This window comes from Rhopalosiphum padi, chromosome 3 (genome assembly GCF_020882245.1).
Source record: "Rhopalosiphum padi isolate XX-2018 chromosome 3, ASM2088224v1, whole genome shotgun sequence".
NCBI classification, from domain to species: Eukaryota; Metazoa; Arthropoda; class Insecta; order Hemiptera; family Aphididae; genus Rhopalosiphum; species Rhopalosiphum padi.
Genome location: NC_083599.1, coordinates 73,684,157 through 73,703,190, shown reverse-complemented (window position 1 = coordinate 73,703,190; position 19,034 = coordinate 73,684,157). Strand labels below are relative to the sequence as shown.

Below are 19,034 nucleotides of genomic sequence, written 5' to 3'. Positions count from 1 at the left end.
AAACGATCCCACCGTGTATGCGTTTCTAGTGTGGGATTTTGATTGCGGGTTTATGTGTTTTCAAAAGAATTTCGGCATTTATACTGTTGGGGGGTTTGAAGTGTACAAAAAATAATACACCATTTAGGTAACATCCTCCACGGAGGCGGTGGAGCATATCGTTAATAATTCAGTCGAACATGTCAATAAATTTAATGAACCTTATATGTTTTGTAGGCGGTAGATCTACCTTTTTTGTACTCAGTTTTCTTTTTATATTTCCATTGGTTCACGGAGTTCACATACCAAATAAAACCATTTACAAATCACCGAAAATCATGACATTTGATCATTTAATTTTTGTACCTACCTACCTATACAATAATATGATATACGTAGGTATATACACGGTGTACCTAATTCAAGAAAATATCAGTGTTTATTATCGGTCGTAAATTTTACTAATATAATATTTAATTTATTATACAGACCATTATAGTTGACATTCGTGACAAAAGCACAGGATTAAAAAATACGAAGTCATAATTAAGTAGTCTGTACTCTAGGTTCAATATAGGTATATTCTCACTTGAGGAATTTTATCATTGTGTACATCTGTAAAATACACTGAATATAGCAATTATAACTGTGTTTGGATGGACTTTTAAATTAAACATTTTTACTTTGGGGCTAAATTAAGCATCATTCGTAACAATAAGACACGAGAGCTTTATGCATTATTATATAATATATTAACGGTCATCATCACAATGGCGTCAGACTTTTGTTCTTATGTCTCGTATGGAAAGCATAAAAATTAAATTTAACCTCATTACCACGAGTTTTAAAAATACAAACAGGTCGTAAAGTTTTCGCTACGTGGTAATTCGATGCATATATTATTCACAGTGGGATAACATTTATAGATATTGTTTTTCCTGTAACGCCTGCGGGCGGGCCTTATCTTGACATCTTGAAAATACTAAATACCAGTGCTCAGAAAAAAATTGACTAAAAAAAAAACATTTCAATTGATTATATCGATATGGCTATTTTCAATATTCAATTTATCAAAAGACTCATCAACTAGGAATAATAAATATATTATAATTTACATTTTTAAATAAAAATGTTATTTGTTTGGCATATGTATTTAAAAAGTTCAAATTTAAAGTGTATTTGTATTTTAAAAAGATACAATAACTTTCACTTGTATTAAAATTAAGCCCAATCAGCAACTTGTCTTGATGTTTGAATGATATGTATATATGCACTAAATATCTGCATAAAGATAAACGATTGTTTGAGTGCGACTGCCAGGTATGGTTAGAAAATCATCATAATTCATAATAATAAATAAATCGAATATTATTTAAAATAAATACTCGAGAAAAAAAATATTGAGAACAAAGCATAAGTTTGATGTAAATCTATATAAATACATATACTACGAAATGTTTGAACTATTATTACTGAACAAAATTTAATTTGTGAAATAATATAAAAAAGTACGATAAATTGAATCTGTTTCAAAAAAACAGTACTATACAGGAGTATAAAAAAATGAGAAATGCGTTTCTATTTGTGTACGATGAAGTTTAATATTAATTGTTTGAGCGTAAATGAAGCATAACATAAACTTTTGTGTTTAAAAATGCGATGGTGTTAATAAAGTATTTACGAGTATATCACTAGCTACCCAGTTTAAATCAATTAAATACAAATGTATAACCGTGTACACGTTTGCAGAGATATACGTATATTGACATACTTGGGTTTTATTCGGTTATTTGATAACATAAAAGTGTATGCATAGTAGGTACATAATATTATACAGGTAATTCTAATGTAGATAATTTAAATATTCTGTAGGAACAAAAATACATACAATTATTATTTTATCATATCCTTTTATTATTATAAGGTACCTAAATTATCTACTCGGATAATGCGTCTCTGGGCGGTTATTGAATAGGTAGGTATGTCGTATGTCAATATGTGGACTAGTAAAAATTTGAAATGCGTGTATTGCGTGACGTCGTAACACATAGCATTATTTGGAGCTGAAAAAAAGTCGAAGGGAACAATCGACACTGCCACATTCCTCGGACGCAGACCAGGACATTTGTCGGAGTCAATATTATTATGTTATTATAGATGTTGAGGTTTTTATGTCAAAGCCGTATATAATTGAATTGGGATATGTAACAGCAGTGGCGGGTGCAAATGTCGAGAAATTACCATCTCCGTGACTTGAATATTCCTGTCGGCGGGCACTTACCTTCCCGAGTTATTTCAGCGGTCCGAACCAGCTCCACCGGATTCCTTGTATATGCGCATATACATTATTCACGTAATATAATATCCATCCGTACACGCACACGCCGACGGAGGGTTATCGTAATTATTAAAGCGTCTCGAAAACACGAATTCACAGTGTACATGGCAGACGGTCTGTTTGGACTGCCCGCAAAATGTACACATAAATACGAATATGTATTCGATTGTTTACATTATAAAGGGTTTACGTGGGAAATAATAATAATAATAAAAAAATAAAAAACCCAAACCAAAGTTTTCCTCTATTGTTGAGGTCAAACGATGACAACATGTGGACTACTATAGACTACTATACTATTATTACCGCAATATATAGGTAATACTATATATACACACAATACCGTACAACACAGCGACAGTATAGGTATACGAGTAGATCGCTTCGTTGTTCCGTATTACAAATGAATATTCATTTTTTAAAACAAAAAAGTTTCGGGGGCAAAAAAATAAAAAAACGATAACAAAGCCCTGTGCATTTCCGTTTGTGGATTTTTTTTTATTAATTTTTTTTTTTTTGGCGTTTTTGTTGTTTATATATTTATATATAATATACCCATACAGCAGCACAGTAATGGTCTCACGGGGTTCCCGGAATGCGATCCGTTGTTAATGGTCAGAACCTCATTTTTTACCATTATAATCGGCCGCATGTGTTCGAACCGGTGTTCGCAGCGGTGAGTGGCGAAGGGGTGCAAGTGGTGCGACGGCGTTTTAAAAACGCGGAAAGCAGAAACAATTTGTCTTTTGGCTGCGGCGGCGGCGGCGGTAAAAACTGAGTTTTGTGTACGCGTACATATATATATTGTATTATTATTTTATTATATAAAATGCGCACCGAAGAAACGCGCGTATATATAGGAATATTACATAGAGGACGTATAGTGAAAAGAGAAAAAACACCACATACAGGCGCGTGCATAAAAGCGTCTATATACTACGCTTATATGCGGAGAATAACGAGTGGTAATAATAATTCGTAAGAGCGAGTACAGTATTTTAAACACGTGTTGACAGTTATCCCTGTTAATAAACGTCTCTGCGACGGATAATAATAATAATAATATTTAACTGGGTGCTACACACGATTTTTATTTTTTCCTCATGTGTGCAACGGCGCGCGCGCATATTATATACGTCGCGACGAACGCGCACTGCAGCACACAAGCATACGCACACTGCACACACACACGCACTTAGAGATACCTATATATATACGTTAATATATTACACTTTATATATATATATATGTTTATAGGTTTTTAAGTATTATACAGGTATTGTACTACGGCACCGGCTCGGTCGGTCATTCCGTTAAGTGGTCCGGATCCGAACAGCGGTTTACCGTCCAAAAATGGAAACCTTCCACGGAGGAATGTGCCGAAGACACGTGTCGTTCGTGGCCCCGTACGACGTACACGGAGGGAGGATTTATGTCAACAAGACGCGCGTGACAGAAGTCGTAGCTATGTATGCGTATGCGTATGTGTGTGTGTGTGTGTGTGTGCACGCGCGTGTATAATACATTAATGCACACACGGTTGCTGCTGCAGGTATGCACCGCACCACTGCTGAGGCGTTTAGAGTATAATATTATAATAATATCGTCATATCATTATAATATATATATGTGTGCGTGTGTGTGTGTGTGTGTGTGTGTGTGTGTGTGTGTGTGAGTATATTGTGGTGCGTGTGTGTGTATCCTAGTTGACGGTGGGGGGAGGCGGTAGAACATAACCGTATTAGGTAAAAGGTATAAACCTACTTGAAATGTCGACGGAGGATGCACGAAATTAATTTTTTTTTCCCATCTATTACCACCGAATTTTTCCCATCGTAAATATTACAGTCGTCGTCCCGACTCCACGTACCACCACCAACCGGTACGGCGACCGCGTTGACCGAACCGTATATAGGTATACGGCAATGATAATAATAATAATAATAATAATAATAATATAACTGGCCGCTCTACTAAAAAAAAAATAAATAAATAAATAAATAAATACCTATACCATACCTATAACCACACGACGTTCGTATATATCGCTGCGTTCGCTTCTGGCCGTGTGAAAAACGTTAACGTCCGATTTTTATTACGCGTCCAAACGTGCGCATAAGACGCGGGCACATTATTATATGTGTACAGGTGTATATATAACATTATACGAAACGCAGCCGAACACTATAGGTACGGCGACAACGAAGTTTACACGCCGCACGTCGCAGCATCTGTACACACGCGTTTAATGACTGCAACAGCGCCGGGCGCGGTCTCTTAATGAGGAACCGTTTGAAGTTTTGCGGTAAAAACGGTATGGGAGAGTAGGTATACCCCGGTTAGTAATAATAAAAACGAATATAAAAAAAAAAACACGTATCGACGACCCGTCGTCGGTTGGCGGCGGCGTACGCTGCACACGGTGGCGGCAGCGGTTAGTATATTATAGGTATATATAGGTATATACATAGTGGTTGTAGTTAATAATATATTATTATTATTATTATTATTGTAATATTAAACGCGCACTGCACTATGCGGCGCAAGTGTATATGTTTAGCAAACGAGCGCTATAGGGATATATTATAAGTTCGTGATTCACGACTTTCAGCCGTTCCCGTAGCCACCGCCGTCCTCTAGCAGGTCGTTAATTTCGTCGCGTTTCTTTCCCTCGCCGCCGACATCAAAACACGTTCGTGTGGTACAGAGAGGACGACATCGGCGCATGATAATATTATTTCTGTTCGGTCTTTACGGAGTGTAGTGTTCCTATCGAACGATTATAAAACGTCATCCGCGTTTGTCAGCCGCCCGCAGCGGCAGTCGTTACGACGGACCTCCCCTGAATTGATGATCTTGGACTCGTATATTATTATATACGTGTTTGTGCGTGTATCTAATGAATAATGATATTCAACCGGGGGACTCCGGTCTACAAGGAATTCGGGGTATTCCGTCGGCTCGAGTATAGTATTTACGTGACGACCACCCACCGGGTTAATTTTCGCGCGAATAAATAAATTTTCCACGTTTTATCCGCAGCAAGCCGCCGTGAGCGAAGATTATATTAAACTATTTTAATATCGCATTTGCAGATCGGGCGAGCGACAAACTACGCGACAAGTAGATTTTTCGAATTTTCGTAGCGAGAATTTCAACTATTTATAAATTTCCCATATTATTCACGGCGTTCTATAATCCAATATTATACCTATATAGATATTATATTATATGATCCGGGATGGGGCAGTATTGGCATTCGGTTGCCGCGCGTATATTTCGCACGACGGATGGCCCATTATAATATTATATTACCTATCGTCATCATTACGATCCGTAGTATTTTCTTACATATTTTTCAGTACACTGCAATAACCGAAATACGCGATTATATCATACAGTCCACTATACGTATACCTACGCGACGAGTCTGTTGGAGGGCGATTCGAAACGTGTGAAATGTTGCTGGTTTCGGTCAAAACGCGTTTTGTCTGAATCTCACACAACAGTCGTCTTCGGTTCCGACCACGGCCAATACCAATCGATTTCGTGTTCGGCCGTATAATCGGATTTTATAATTGTATACAATGTACACCATACAGGACCGGCACTATAATAATAATATATATGATATATTGCCCACCCGTAGCAATGCGAGCGGTATTGTTGTAAGTTATAACGAAAAGAAAATATAATATAATGCAATCGAACGAAATCTAAATCCGTGTGGCACCATATATGCGCCCGCAGAGAGTTTTTATAATAATAATAATAATATAATATATTACAAGGACCACCGAAAAGGAAACAACACGTACCGCCCCTGCGGTCGGAGCGCGCGTGCGTGAATGTAAGTATTGTACGCACGTATTATTATTATTATACGTGTAGGTCCGACGGCGTTCAGGGTGGCTCGGTGGTGTAAATATATCGTTTTATTATATATATATATTATATTATATTATGTTCGGTGTCGCATTGTTTGTCCCTTGTGCGACACGGCCGACCGTCGTGTTTGGCTACGGCACACACACAATGCAACAAGGACCTGCACGGACCAGCACGGACCTGCACGTTATGTGGTACAATAATATAATAATAATAATAATAATAATGTATGAGCATCGGACGACGGCGGCGGCATGCGGAATAATATAACATGAAGAAAAAAATATATAATGTAAGGGAAAAAAATAATAACAATAAATACACCCAATATTCACAAGTCAAAACCGAACCTTCCACTGCAGGTCCGATATATAATAAAATATTGTAACATATATACGCGTCTATTGTGCTTGTACATATACGGTTTCGTGCGGTGTTCTCGAAACGAATGAGCCGTTCTAAATCTTATTTTCTTTCTTTTCTTCCCCGAAGTGATCAAATTGATTTTATTATGTTACGCACTAAAAGTCACGTACTTATATATAATATACTCCAGCAGTGTGTTCACTATATAATATAACGTTGGATGTTTACGACCTTCGGACCGGAGAATTTCACTGGTATTTAGATGATATTTTATTTTAGTCACCGCGATGTATAATAGGAGGCGTATTATATTATTCTTTTTTTGTAGATACTGTAACGCCGACGAAGGGCATCGAGACATTTTACTAAGTTTGAGATTTTAAAATGTTATTTTTATGGAATCGACATAATATTATTATTATATACTTACACCTACACGCACGATCACACACGAATTATTTTTAATATCACACACATGTTACGGGATAGGCACTAAACTCGACGGCCAATTACATTACAAAATGTATTATTAATTATTATTATTATTGTCATGATATCAGATACCACGAGACTTTTTGCAGATAAATCGTACCTGTACTCACACAATCACTAATACATTATTTCTAAATTAACCATATAAGAATACCAATGTATCCTGTGTTGGCTATTGTTTCACTGATTTTCTTAATCGTGACCGTAGGGCGTGGACACTAACTCGATACTTAATCAAACGCATAATTATTATATGATAACATTGATAACTATATCATCGATATAATTGTAAGGCTATAACCAAATAAACAGTTTCTACGTAATTCGAAAATTATTAATTACACCAAATGCAATGGCCATTTCTAGTAAATAGCAATGCACTTCAAAATGTATAGGATACATTATTTAAAATAAATTAAGCTTAGATATCTCACAAAGATATAAATTACTTTCGGAGAACAAATAACTAAATTCGAAATCAGCGATAATAACAGAAACGATATTCTAGTGAAAAACAAATAAATATTGGAAAATCAATGTTTTTTTTTTTAATGTTCATTGGAGCTAGCTGCGCGAAACAATTACAGATTTTCAGGTACGTAATTCATAAAGGATTTCAACAATAACCATTAAAAGGATGTAAAAAGCATATTAAAACCATTTTATATCATTCTCCGATCCTCGAGACAAATATGCGCAAAACCAATCTTGTGTTGTTAACTTTAATAAAAAACATCAACTTACATATTTTATTAAACTTTAAGAATAATATTATAATAATCATCTCACAGACATTTATAAATATTTGTATTTTAAAGTAAATTATGAGCATTTTATCAATTTTAACAGATATAACTCATTATACAGTTATTAAGATATCAATAAGAGTGTATGACGTTCCCTTGCGGCCTTGCCGATACTATTCTTACGTTTGAGTTTGAAGTCGAGTCACTTAAACATTAAAGCTATCAACTCGAAATTGGTTTAGCTGAACGAAAATTTGGTATATTGCACGTGGGACTAAAAGATGAAACAAATAATTCATACACCCTCTTAGTAAATACATATAAGAGATGAATGTAAACTAGTAGCAAAGTTACAGGTAATAATGAGAATAGAAAACTGCAAACAGAATAAGAAAATATGGAACGCTGAATTTATCAATGAATATTCTAGAAAGAAAAATATCTTATCTTATTTATAAGGGATCAGGTATACGGTAAACGTGAGTTTGAAATGAACGATGGTAAGGGAACGTCATATCCGCATGTGTTGTCTCCGCGCGTCTTACTAACGCATACCACACCAAATATGCGTTCAGCAGTTTTAGTTTTGTGTGTTAAACTTAAATATTAGAGTGAAATGACCTATTATCAAACTTAAAAGTATGAACATTATCTGTATTTTCTCGTTGATTTTTTACGATATTTCAATTTTTAAATGATTTATAAGCGTTTTTAAATATTAATATTTTTTATACAAACTCATAACTCGTTTAAAAATTTAAGAACAGTAAAACTGACGTGAAAATACAAACACCTAATGTTCTTACTTTCAAGTCTGAAAAAAGGTCATTTCACTAATAGCTAGTTAATCCAAACACACAAAATTGGAATTGCTGAACGTATATTTTGGTATGGTATGCGTTAGTAGTTCGGATACAAGACTTGAGGTAACACAGGTAGGTATGCTTGGTAATGGTCTTAGAAATGAACATGAAAAAGTTCAAAATTTTACGTCAAAAAATAATTAAACGGTTATTTTTTTTTATTCTCAGGATAATCCTTGTAGTAGGTAAAGTATAACTATCAATATACACAGCAATAAGGCACATCTATATAGCAAAATCATATTTTTTTTCACAACTCATTGAGGATATTTATATTTTAAACTATAGCTGACAAACTATCGTGGTTCATAGTTAAAATTAATATCATGTTTTATATCATTATTATAAAGATGTCTACAAGATGAACAGCGAATTTTTAAAAAAAAAATGCATAATGGTACTGTTTTTTTATTTTTGCTATATACCTCGAAAATTATTAGTGATTAGACAAAAAATAAATATTTTATTTCATGTATTAAATTGGGTAAGTACAACATAACATTAATTGTTAATTTATAGGCACAGTTAATAAAAAAAATGGAATACTTGATTAAACTTAACTTTTTTCAGTTATAAAATTATAAACACCACACCCGTAAGAAAACTATCAACGATGTTTTTATTAATTTAGTCATAGGCAAAAGCACTGTAGCTATAAATTACGTGTAGGTACCTGCAGATTGTAAATAACTAAAATGGCCATCTATGGATTATCATAAATTCTTATTATTGGTAAATATGTTAAAAGAACTAATATAGAAGGTATATTATACCTACTTTCTAGAGCAACAATTATCTCATAATATCGAGATTATAAAGAGAGAGAAAATGTGTGAGCTGAAATGATTTGATATTTTGAAATTGAACTTATTCATGATACATAATATTATAGCATTTTTTTATAAAATGTATTATTAGTACACGTTTGACGCAAACATATTTTCTATCTGTTTCGTGCATGTATAGAAAATATACATATTATACACTATACAATACGCACACATAAATAATTAAATATAAAATTAAATTACTATTAAAGGGTAAATTGCAATACTTTTTTATAAACAATTCTATGAAATAATTACGTTTCCACTTAGATGTGTAAAACTTAAACGAAAACAAAGTTTTTCGTAAACCATATGGTTTCTCTTCCACCATAATCACCTTTCAACCAACAACCGCATACCGAACAGTCCTCTAGGTAACAATAACCGGTACGAAACAAAACCGTTTACTTCATACATAAACCTATTTAATATATAGTTAACTAGAAACGTTTGAATCATTTTTATCGTTACAATGTCGCTAGCGTCGAGGACCATAATTCAAGCTCTAAAGACTAAAATATATATTTTAAGTGGTTAAATGTATGACAGCTTACTCAAACTCACAATGTATACAAGTATATACTTATCATGTCCTACTCAATATTATTTTCTACTATTTTGTATCAAAAATTATACCATTATTATTACATAGAAAAACTTGTTTTATTGAAATTCATCAAGTCTTATTTAGTATTTCCTACTTTATGAAAACATTAAATGTCACTCCAACGATCGTAATAAAGCGATACCTTTAAAATTCAGATAATAATAGATAATAAAAATATGTAAGTAATTCAATTACAATGGTCGGTACTTTGAAAATACAATAGTTATATTTATATAACATTATTCTAAAATAAATTATTTAAAAATAATCATAGAAAATGTGTATTTATATTTGAAAAAGATATTAAAAAGACTACCGATTAAATAAACTTTTAATATGTTGTAGTGTATGTACTGAAAAATAATTGTTTAATGTAATAATAATATCCTTAAACCTTCATAAATACGTGGATATTCTATAGACTATAATATATTCAAGAAATATTAATTGTTTGTGATTTATGTTGAAGAAATACATTTATAATTATAGGTTTATATATACGATGTTTAAGAACTAAAGGTATATTGTTTATAACTAAGTTTCTTTGTTGTTTATATATATATATATATATAAAGTTTAAATTTAATAATTGAAATAATAATCCGATGACGAATAATATTGTGATTTGTGATGTATTATAATACCTATTAATTATCAATGTTCACAGTTACTAGTGCTGTAAACAAAAATATAATTCTATACTATACAGGTATATAGGTACCTAAGCCTTTTATACAAGCCCTGTAGTAATTGTACTTAATGCAAATATAATTAAACATTATTTAGTCAATTTGATTTAATTAGTAATCGTTAGTTAAACAAGTAAGTATCAAACCAGGATAAAAAAAAAATCGTTCTTCGTTAAATATGTTTTTAATGTCTCCCTGACACCAGTGGGTGGTGTATGTGTATAATAACGTAGATATACCTATAAATAGTGAATACAGTATGAAACAGAATTAAACAATTTAAACACAAATAAAAATACGTTTTCTTAGTGCCACTGATGTCGAGTATCTTTCGACCACAGTCAACAGTATCATATAGTTATAACAATTACCAACTATTAACAAAAACTAAAGTTCAGTATATTCTTAAATATACCTATATATATATATATATTATTAACATAATGCACTCGCCAGAAGGGACCTTCACCACGGGTCACTAATAAATAATAGTACGTGCATGCCTATATAATACTTAAACGGCGTTCATATTGTAGCTTAAACTACGACGACATCAACATTACGACGTACCTATGTGCACTTAAGTGTGCACGCTGTCGTTTGCGCCGTAACGCGGTCTATCGCAAAAAAAAAAAAAAGCAAAAACAAAGACAAATTTGACCTAGAGCGTTTATTTTTTTATTTAGTAAATTTCAAACCAGTTGTCGGGAGGTGTAAGGGGTTTTCCGGCATTTAACAGTAATAATATTATAATTACTTTAAGTTGTTTTGTTAGCGTTATAATATTAACTCGGGTTAGAGGTGGGGGGGTGCGGGGTAGATTCGTGTGGTGAAGCGTTGATGTATGAAGTTCCCACAGAAAATAATAATCCACTACGGGAGGGTGTATAGCATGAATAATACTATAAGTACAATAATACATGACATGCGCGTATATCTATGCCGATATTAACTAGGCACGGCTCTGAAATCTTTCTTAACCCTCCCCCCCACACATAAGTAGTGGACATCATTATAATAAACACTATATGAAATTCCACATTCTCTCATTCCTTAACGATTTTGGCTCTAAAGCCAAACATTTTTAACGGTCAATATAGCCACGGATATTCGTTGGTAGACGACGGCGCAGTATTGGTAATTAATGAAGGCGTGCCTATTACGCTTTTCAAAATAAGACGACCAGACATTCGAATTCACTTTCATCGAAAACAATACTGTTTGTACACACATACTATTAATTGTATACGCCCTTTCCTAATTGCCATATTATCGAAATGAAAACGGCGGACAAAACACTGTGAGGACTGAGGAGTACAGGAGTACTCTTAGAATGCGTACACGATAATATTGTACGAATCGTACTCGTGAGTCGTGGCGCATCGAGTGCATCACACGTTTATGAAATGCGAGTGGTATTCCGAATTCAAGTCCTTTAAGGCGTGTGTGTGTGTGTGTATAACTACTATAGAGTTGTACCAGCGTCCGGTACGGACATCGCGGCAAATCAAAATATCACCGCCCAAATCGGTAAACGGAAATTTATTCCAAAATCAAATAGTACCCCCCCCCCCCCCCGTCCCACCGGTGGAACCGCGCCTGTGCAATATCCAGCATACAGCTCGAGCACACGGAGTCATCAACGCGCACGTCCAATATATTATTATAAACACACATAATATTACCTAGGCATACGCCTATATTACCTACGCGGATGTCGCGGAAACCCGTTTCGGACGCGAGTCGCGCGGGGTCGTGGTGTGCGCGACCGGCGCGTGTCCGAAACGGAAGAGGACGATATTGTTATTATCGTTGTAATAAGTCATTGTCGCGCGTGCGTATAATATTATAATGTATATGTATATATATATATATATGAGTATTATATCTAACTATTACGATAACAATGTGAAAACCGCGAGACGCGTTACCTGTGGTGGCGGAGACGATCTTGGCCGGTGGCACCACCGACAGCGCCATCAGAAGCGCCGCCAGCGCCGTCGTCAGCCGGAACCGCGCAGGTGCCGACATGGTGCTGATAACAGACGAACGGCTATCGGTCGCGGATATCGTCGGGTCCTCCGCGGTGTGGTTTTCGCGCGCGCGCTCGAGTCTCTGCTGTCCGGCGTGTGCCGCGTTCACGCGGTCATTGCACTCGGGCGATCCGTCCGATGCAGAGAATGGCGATTCGGCGACGCGATGACGGGAACACGGAAGGCGATGCGCTCGTGATGAAAACAAAATGTACTGTTTGACCGTCCGGCGCGAGGCCTGCAAGAACACAACCGTTGCGGCGGCGCGGTTGGGCACAACCGAAAAAGACACCACCACACCGGCAACGCACACGCTCAACGACTCGCCAAAGACACAAACAAACACTTGTACACTGCTTACCGTCCGCGCAGACACTGGTCGCACACCGGTACAACGCGCGCGTATTCTACCGTCGTCGTCGTCGCCGCCGCCGCCACCCCCACTACCACCACCACCGCAGTAATGACTACCATAGTACGACAACTGAGTATAATGCACTACTACCACTACCACCGCACCGCCGCCGCCGTAGCCGTCGCCGGACTCGGGACTACCATTATGCGCTATTATAACACTCGGCGGCGCACTGCTGCGGAGCACTGCACAATAATATTATTATAAAATAAATATCATACACGATATATATATATAAAATATACGTATACGAAATATCATATACCTACCGTCCGTTTTATTGTTGTCGCGTCCCGATGGTAAGATATTTATCCGAAAGAAAGGTCTCTCCGGCCGGCGGTGTATCGAATCGCGCAGGTACCCGTAGTGCGTCGGATTATTGTTGTTTGCTCGACATTCGAGTTATGTCCCGCGGCGATTGTTCGCAGCGATAATTCGTACACGCACGACGATGACACGTACCCACCCGACAACAATAATAATATGAAATGAACGCAGCGCGTACTCAAAAACCCCGTGTAGCCCGTGTACTGCAGGTTTACACTATAATAATATAATATTATTATTATTATTATTATTATTGTCATCGGTCGAACGGCAGCGAAACACAAACTAAATTATTAAAAACGTGCCCATCCACAGTATACGTATAACACATAATATAATATAACGTGATGGTTTCGCCGTACGAGTGGAAAAGAAACCGCAACATAACGTTAATGACATCATGACGGATGTGGGAAAACGCGAGCGAACGCCGTAATGAGTGTGAATGATAATAGTGACGGTAATGAAGTCTCCGCGTAGACTTCTACGCCGATAGTTCGGTTGCGATCGCATCGCGAGGTCAGGCGCGTCCGCGTGAAATCGAAAAATCGACATTTATACATCACCTGTTATATATAAATATGTATCCCGAGCCCACTGCGACTCGGAACATTTCGCATTTTACATTTTACTCTACTACAGTCGTCAGTCGTCAGCACCGCGTAAACACACGACGTTATCGTTATTATTATTATTATTATTGATAGTACGCCGTCGCGCATTTACGGTGCAACAGCAGATCGGACGCGCGACGACCGACCGATAAAGCTTGGTCTGGAGACGAGTGCATCTCCGCCGCCGCCGCCACACCGGTGCATGCAGTGCGGGCGGTGCGGCGGAGGCGGAGGCTGTGTGCGTGTGACGGAGAGATGAACCTGAAATAGTTGTACGGACGCGACCGTGTTGGCGGCCGTGCGCGGGGCCTGGGCAAGCGGAGCGCGCGGGGGGATGGTCGCCGCGCGCGCGTTTATCTTTAGTCCGATCGCAGCCGCCGCCGACCGTCCGGCGACGTTTGCGACGCGCGTCAGTGCGTGCGTGTGCCGCGTGCGTATTATGCTTTTTACCGCACGGGCACCACAGCCCATGCCAGCGACGGCGGCGCACACAAAATAATAATAATAATAATAATAATAATAATAATAGTGATATTATTATTGAATTTCGTTGACGACTCGAAACATGATCGGTGCGACGACCGCTTTTCGATCGGAACCGGACCCGTACGAGAGATAACGATAATAATATTATTATGTGTAGGTACGATGCTTTTTTTTCTCCATTTTTTTTTTTTTTTAGATTATCACGATGTGGGTGCGGACAGACCTGAGCCCCTCTCCGTGGGTATGCGGCCGACCGACGATCCCGGCCCAGTGCAGATATCATCAGCTGAAATAATATTACCTACACGGTTATATTATTATATATATATAGATGGTATATACGCGCGTCGTACCTGTATTAATAATAATAATAATAATAATAATAATATTATTATTAATCTCTGTTGAGTTGTTGAGATGTCGTCCGATAATGTAGCTGGGTAATTTCGTCTTCACCGTGGGAACATCGTGCTAATCCGGCAGACGCCATACTTTTACGGGTGGTTCACGTTTTTCAGTAATCGTGGGGGCACATCACCGGCTACGCCCGGTAGCCGATACGTATCGGTTATAGGTCACATAGGTATGCGGCGCGATGTCGTACATAATATAATATTATATAGTGATGGGTGGGACGGGGTCGAGATAAATCTCGTGCAAGAACCACAAAGAAAATAAATAAACAAAATAAAATAATATCAGATTTAAAAGTTAAAACGAAAATACCTATAGGTATATGAATACTTTGTGAATATTGGAATGTGAAGTGGAGCAAAGCGAGGAATGTATTGGTTTTACGACGATGCGTTTTTATTATTTTCGTGTCCGTCATCACGTTTTGGATCGTGAACAGGTATTTTGCTCCAGTCGCAGAAATTGATGTAAAAAATTGTAAAACCTCGGTAGGTATACTTAATTTTCTCAATAATTGCGATAAGCTAACTAGAAATAGTGAAAAATAGAGGTAGGCATTTACTCGGTTTACCAGTTTCGACAAAATGCATTTTGTTTTTTTTGTTTTAATTCGAATAATTCGAAACGTTCGCAAAATAATAAATATTGAGATAAGCATTTTCTAAGCATAATACAGTAGAACCTCGATTATCCAAACTGCAATTAGCGTATCCGAACATTTATTCTATTTATTTATTTTTAAAACAATGGTAGCTACCAATATAACAATAGTTAATAGTTATTGGTAATCGTAATTCATACTGAGGATCATTTTTATCATAGTAATATTCTATATTTCTATATTATGTGCATAGTACTTTTCTAAGAAGAAAAATAGGTATACTACGAATATTTTTTCATTTGTAATTGGAAGAGTTTGGAAGAATTGTTGGTGCTAAACCCTTCTCCTATAGACCTATCCCGATTATCGTCAACGACTGTAGCATGTATAATGCTAGTAATGATAGTACTAATTATGGTGGGTGAAGTTTTGTCTTAAACATGTGTCCGTGTCATTTAAATCCCCTCCCAAAATGTAATGTACTTATGCCACTGAATGTAAACCTTTAATATAATGACGGATGTTCTATCCAAAGAAATGTGCACGTACTTTGATACCGAGGTTTAAACCATATTATGCCGTTTTCCCGGACATATTATTAGGCACACGCCACATGCTAGAGCCCTCTTTATTAGGATATAAATATCAGTTGTAACTTTATACTATACATATATTATGTACACCGCATTTACTATTTATCAAGTTGATATATCACTGTTCGTATTTGTATCGTAAGTATATTACGGGATAATGGTGAAACAAAATGGAAAAAAATGCAGTTACTAAATTATACCTACAAGATTTAGATTAGCTGTGCACATAAATCACGAGTGAACGAATCTACTTACATTGTACCGCCGTCTATCAACGTTGTCACACGTTATTTGCGATATTCTTGGTACAAAATATCATATTATAATGTACCTACACTGTATTATAACTTGCTGCATTTCAGTACACATACCAGTATACCGCTGATAATCTGTTATAAGTATCACAATGGCCGGCTATGTGCCCCGGCAATATTATATTGAAGTGTTTCGTACACAAAGACATATACAATCCATATGGCTCTCCGAGTGCGGTAGACCCAATCGGCCGCAAGAATACATATTTCTCGTATGCCGCGCGAACGTCCACCGTATACTACAATAAAATGCTATATTATTATAATAATAACGATCGCGACCATGCGATAATAATAAACACTATTATCATCTATAGTTCTCATTGTTGTGCGAAACGTTTGTCGCGACCGCGCTCTTACAGGTGGGCGACTGTGGTGCAGGCTGTGAATAGGCGAGCACATACCTACAATATATAATATAATGCACCTATAATAATAAGTAACATATGTATAGTATGTACCGATCAAAAAAAAGATATCCACTGGTTTTAAATGTATATACAAACAATGATTAAAATTATCGAACATGTGAAAAAATCGATTTCGGCATACCGAAATATATGGAATTATAATACAAAATTAAAATTAGAAAAACCGTACAAGTATATGAGTTATATTCAATTTGATGAAAATAATATAAAATTTAAAATGTACTTACTGGTTTTACGTGCGACGCGCCCTTATATTTTTTAGGTATACCACATGCGTATAATTATAGTATACACCTACGACCTACACCGACTTCCTAAACCTATACATACACGAAATAAACATATTTAACGTAATATTAATAATTATAAATATAAACAATTAGGTACATCACAAGCTGATCGATCGTGTTTTATTATATTACATTATAATAATATTTTCCATCTAATTGTATAGGCTGCGAGTCAACATATGGAATCGGGTATTTGCTGACATTCCTAGTCCGATACATAATCGTTAAAGGGTGAGGGGAAAACGATTATGAAAATAGTACTAAAATACTAGAAAATATATTGTTTTGCATGTATATTGTTTTAAAAATCAAAATCGAATTCTATTAAATGTATACCACATTACTACCTGTACTAGAGTACGTAAAAAAATACACAAAAAAAAACCTACTAATCATAATATTCTAAGACATTACACATAAGCGATAAACCCTCTGTTTACGCTTTATATACGCACGTCCGACATTTTTCCCCCGAGGTTTCACATGTTATAATAAATTCAGTGCGCAACACACAAAAAATCTTTTTTGGAATAGTTTAACACCTAGAATGCAACTTGTCAGTAATATTAACAATAGCATTTTTAATTAATAAATAATAATTATTCAATAACGCGGTCACGCGATGTTATTAATTTTAGTTTTAAACGTATCGCTTCTCCGTGTTAGGCACTATTCTCTGGGAACGCTGAAAAAGAATAAATTAAACCTAATGGTTTATAATGGCTTCATGTGAGGATAGGCTGTATAAAGTCTGTCGTCTTAGTGCCGGCTTGATCGTATAGTTTACGCTATGACTCAGACGTTGGTCTAATCCACGATGATAAGCAACTTTTCAAAAGTCTCGGACGTGATAATCACTCGTGCACACGTGCGTGGACTTGAAAATATTTCTCACAGTACCGAAATACTATGCACGAATACCACGTTTGTAAATGCCAATTGTTCAATACTCGATCTTGCCCGAAAGGAATTAATTAATTTCCATTGACAGCCACGATGGGTATAATTTATAAACACAACTACTGAACTACGTACAATTAATTGGCTTGACTTATGGTAACTAAACCTATATAATAATATGTTACATTATTATTTAAGCAATCTGCTGAATGTATATTCTATATTATAATATATTATAAGTATATAGTAACGCACAAGCAGTATAATAATTATAATGGTGTATTATTGTAAACCGTATAAGGACTGTTATATTGGCAATTGAATTGAGCACATCTATTTTAGCGAATACTCCGAATTAATAAGACTATCGATCTATAATAAAATATTATAGGTATTACTATCCAAGGTTGCGATTTCGATACCCTAAAAGTTGTACAAAACGCAATAAAAGTGTAAAATGTGCGCCTGAAAATCTCAAGCAATTCACTATAGGTATATAAAAAGCATTTATATTAATAGTTGTTATATTATCTAATCTTAAGCTACATTTATACCATAAGTAACTGTATATTCGCTTTATCGCACTGGACGTCAATGAACAACTTAAATGTGTTATTAATTATTTTTATCTTCAAAATGTAATATTGATATGGAGCTTTATTAGAAAAATATATCTCAAATAGTTTTATATTGTATTTTTATTTAATATGAAAACATATAATATATTTTAAACACCTAGTTAGTTAATATAAAAGATAATTATTGGAGAATATCGGTTACTTAAGTGACAAAAAACAAACCTTATATGGTTATGTTGAAAT

The 19,034-nt window shown here is 35.7% G+C and overlaps 1 protein-coding gene across 1 annotated transcript in view; it reads right to left on the bottom strand.

Annotated features, from left to right (window-relative positions):
- The window catches only part of LOC132927956 (laminin subunit alpha lam-3), a 51,670-nt gene extending 38,462 nt beyond the window's left edge, over window positions 1-13,208 (bottom strand). The window contains 1 exon segment of the mRNA XM_060992520.1: window positions 12,727-13,208. Within this exon segment, the coding sequence (XP_060848503.1) occupies window positions 12,727-12,826 (100 nt within the window). The 5' untranslated portion in view covers window positions 12,827-13,208.
- Between the last annotated feature and the right edge of the window lie 5,826 nt (window positions 13,209-19,034).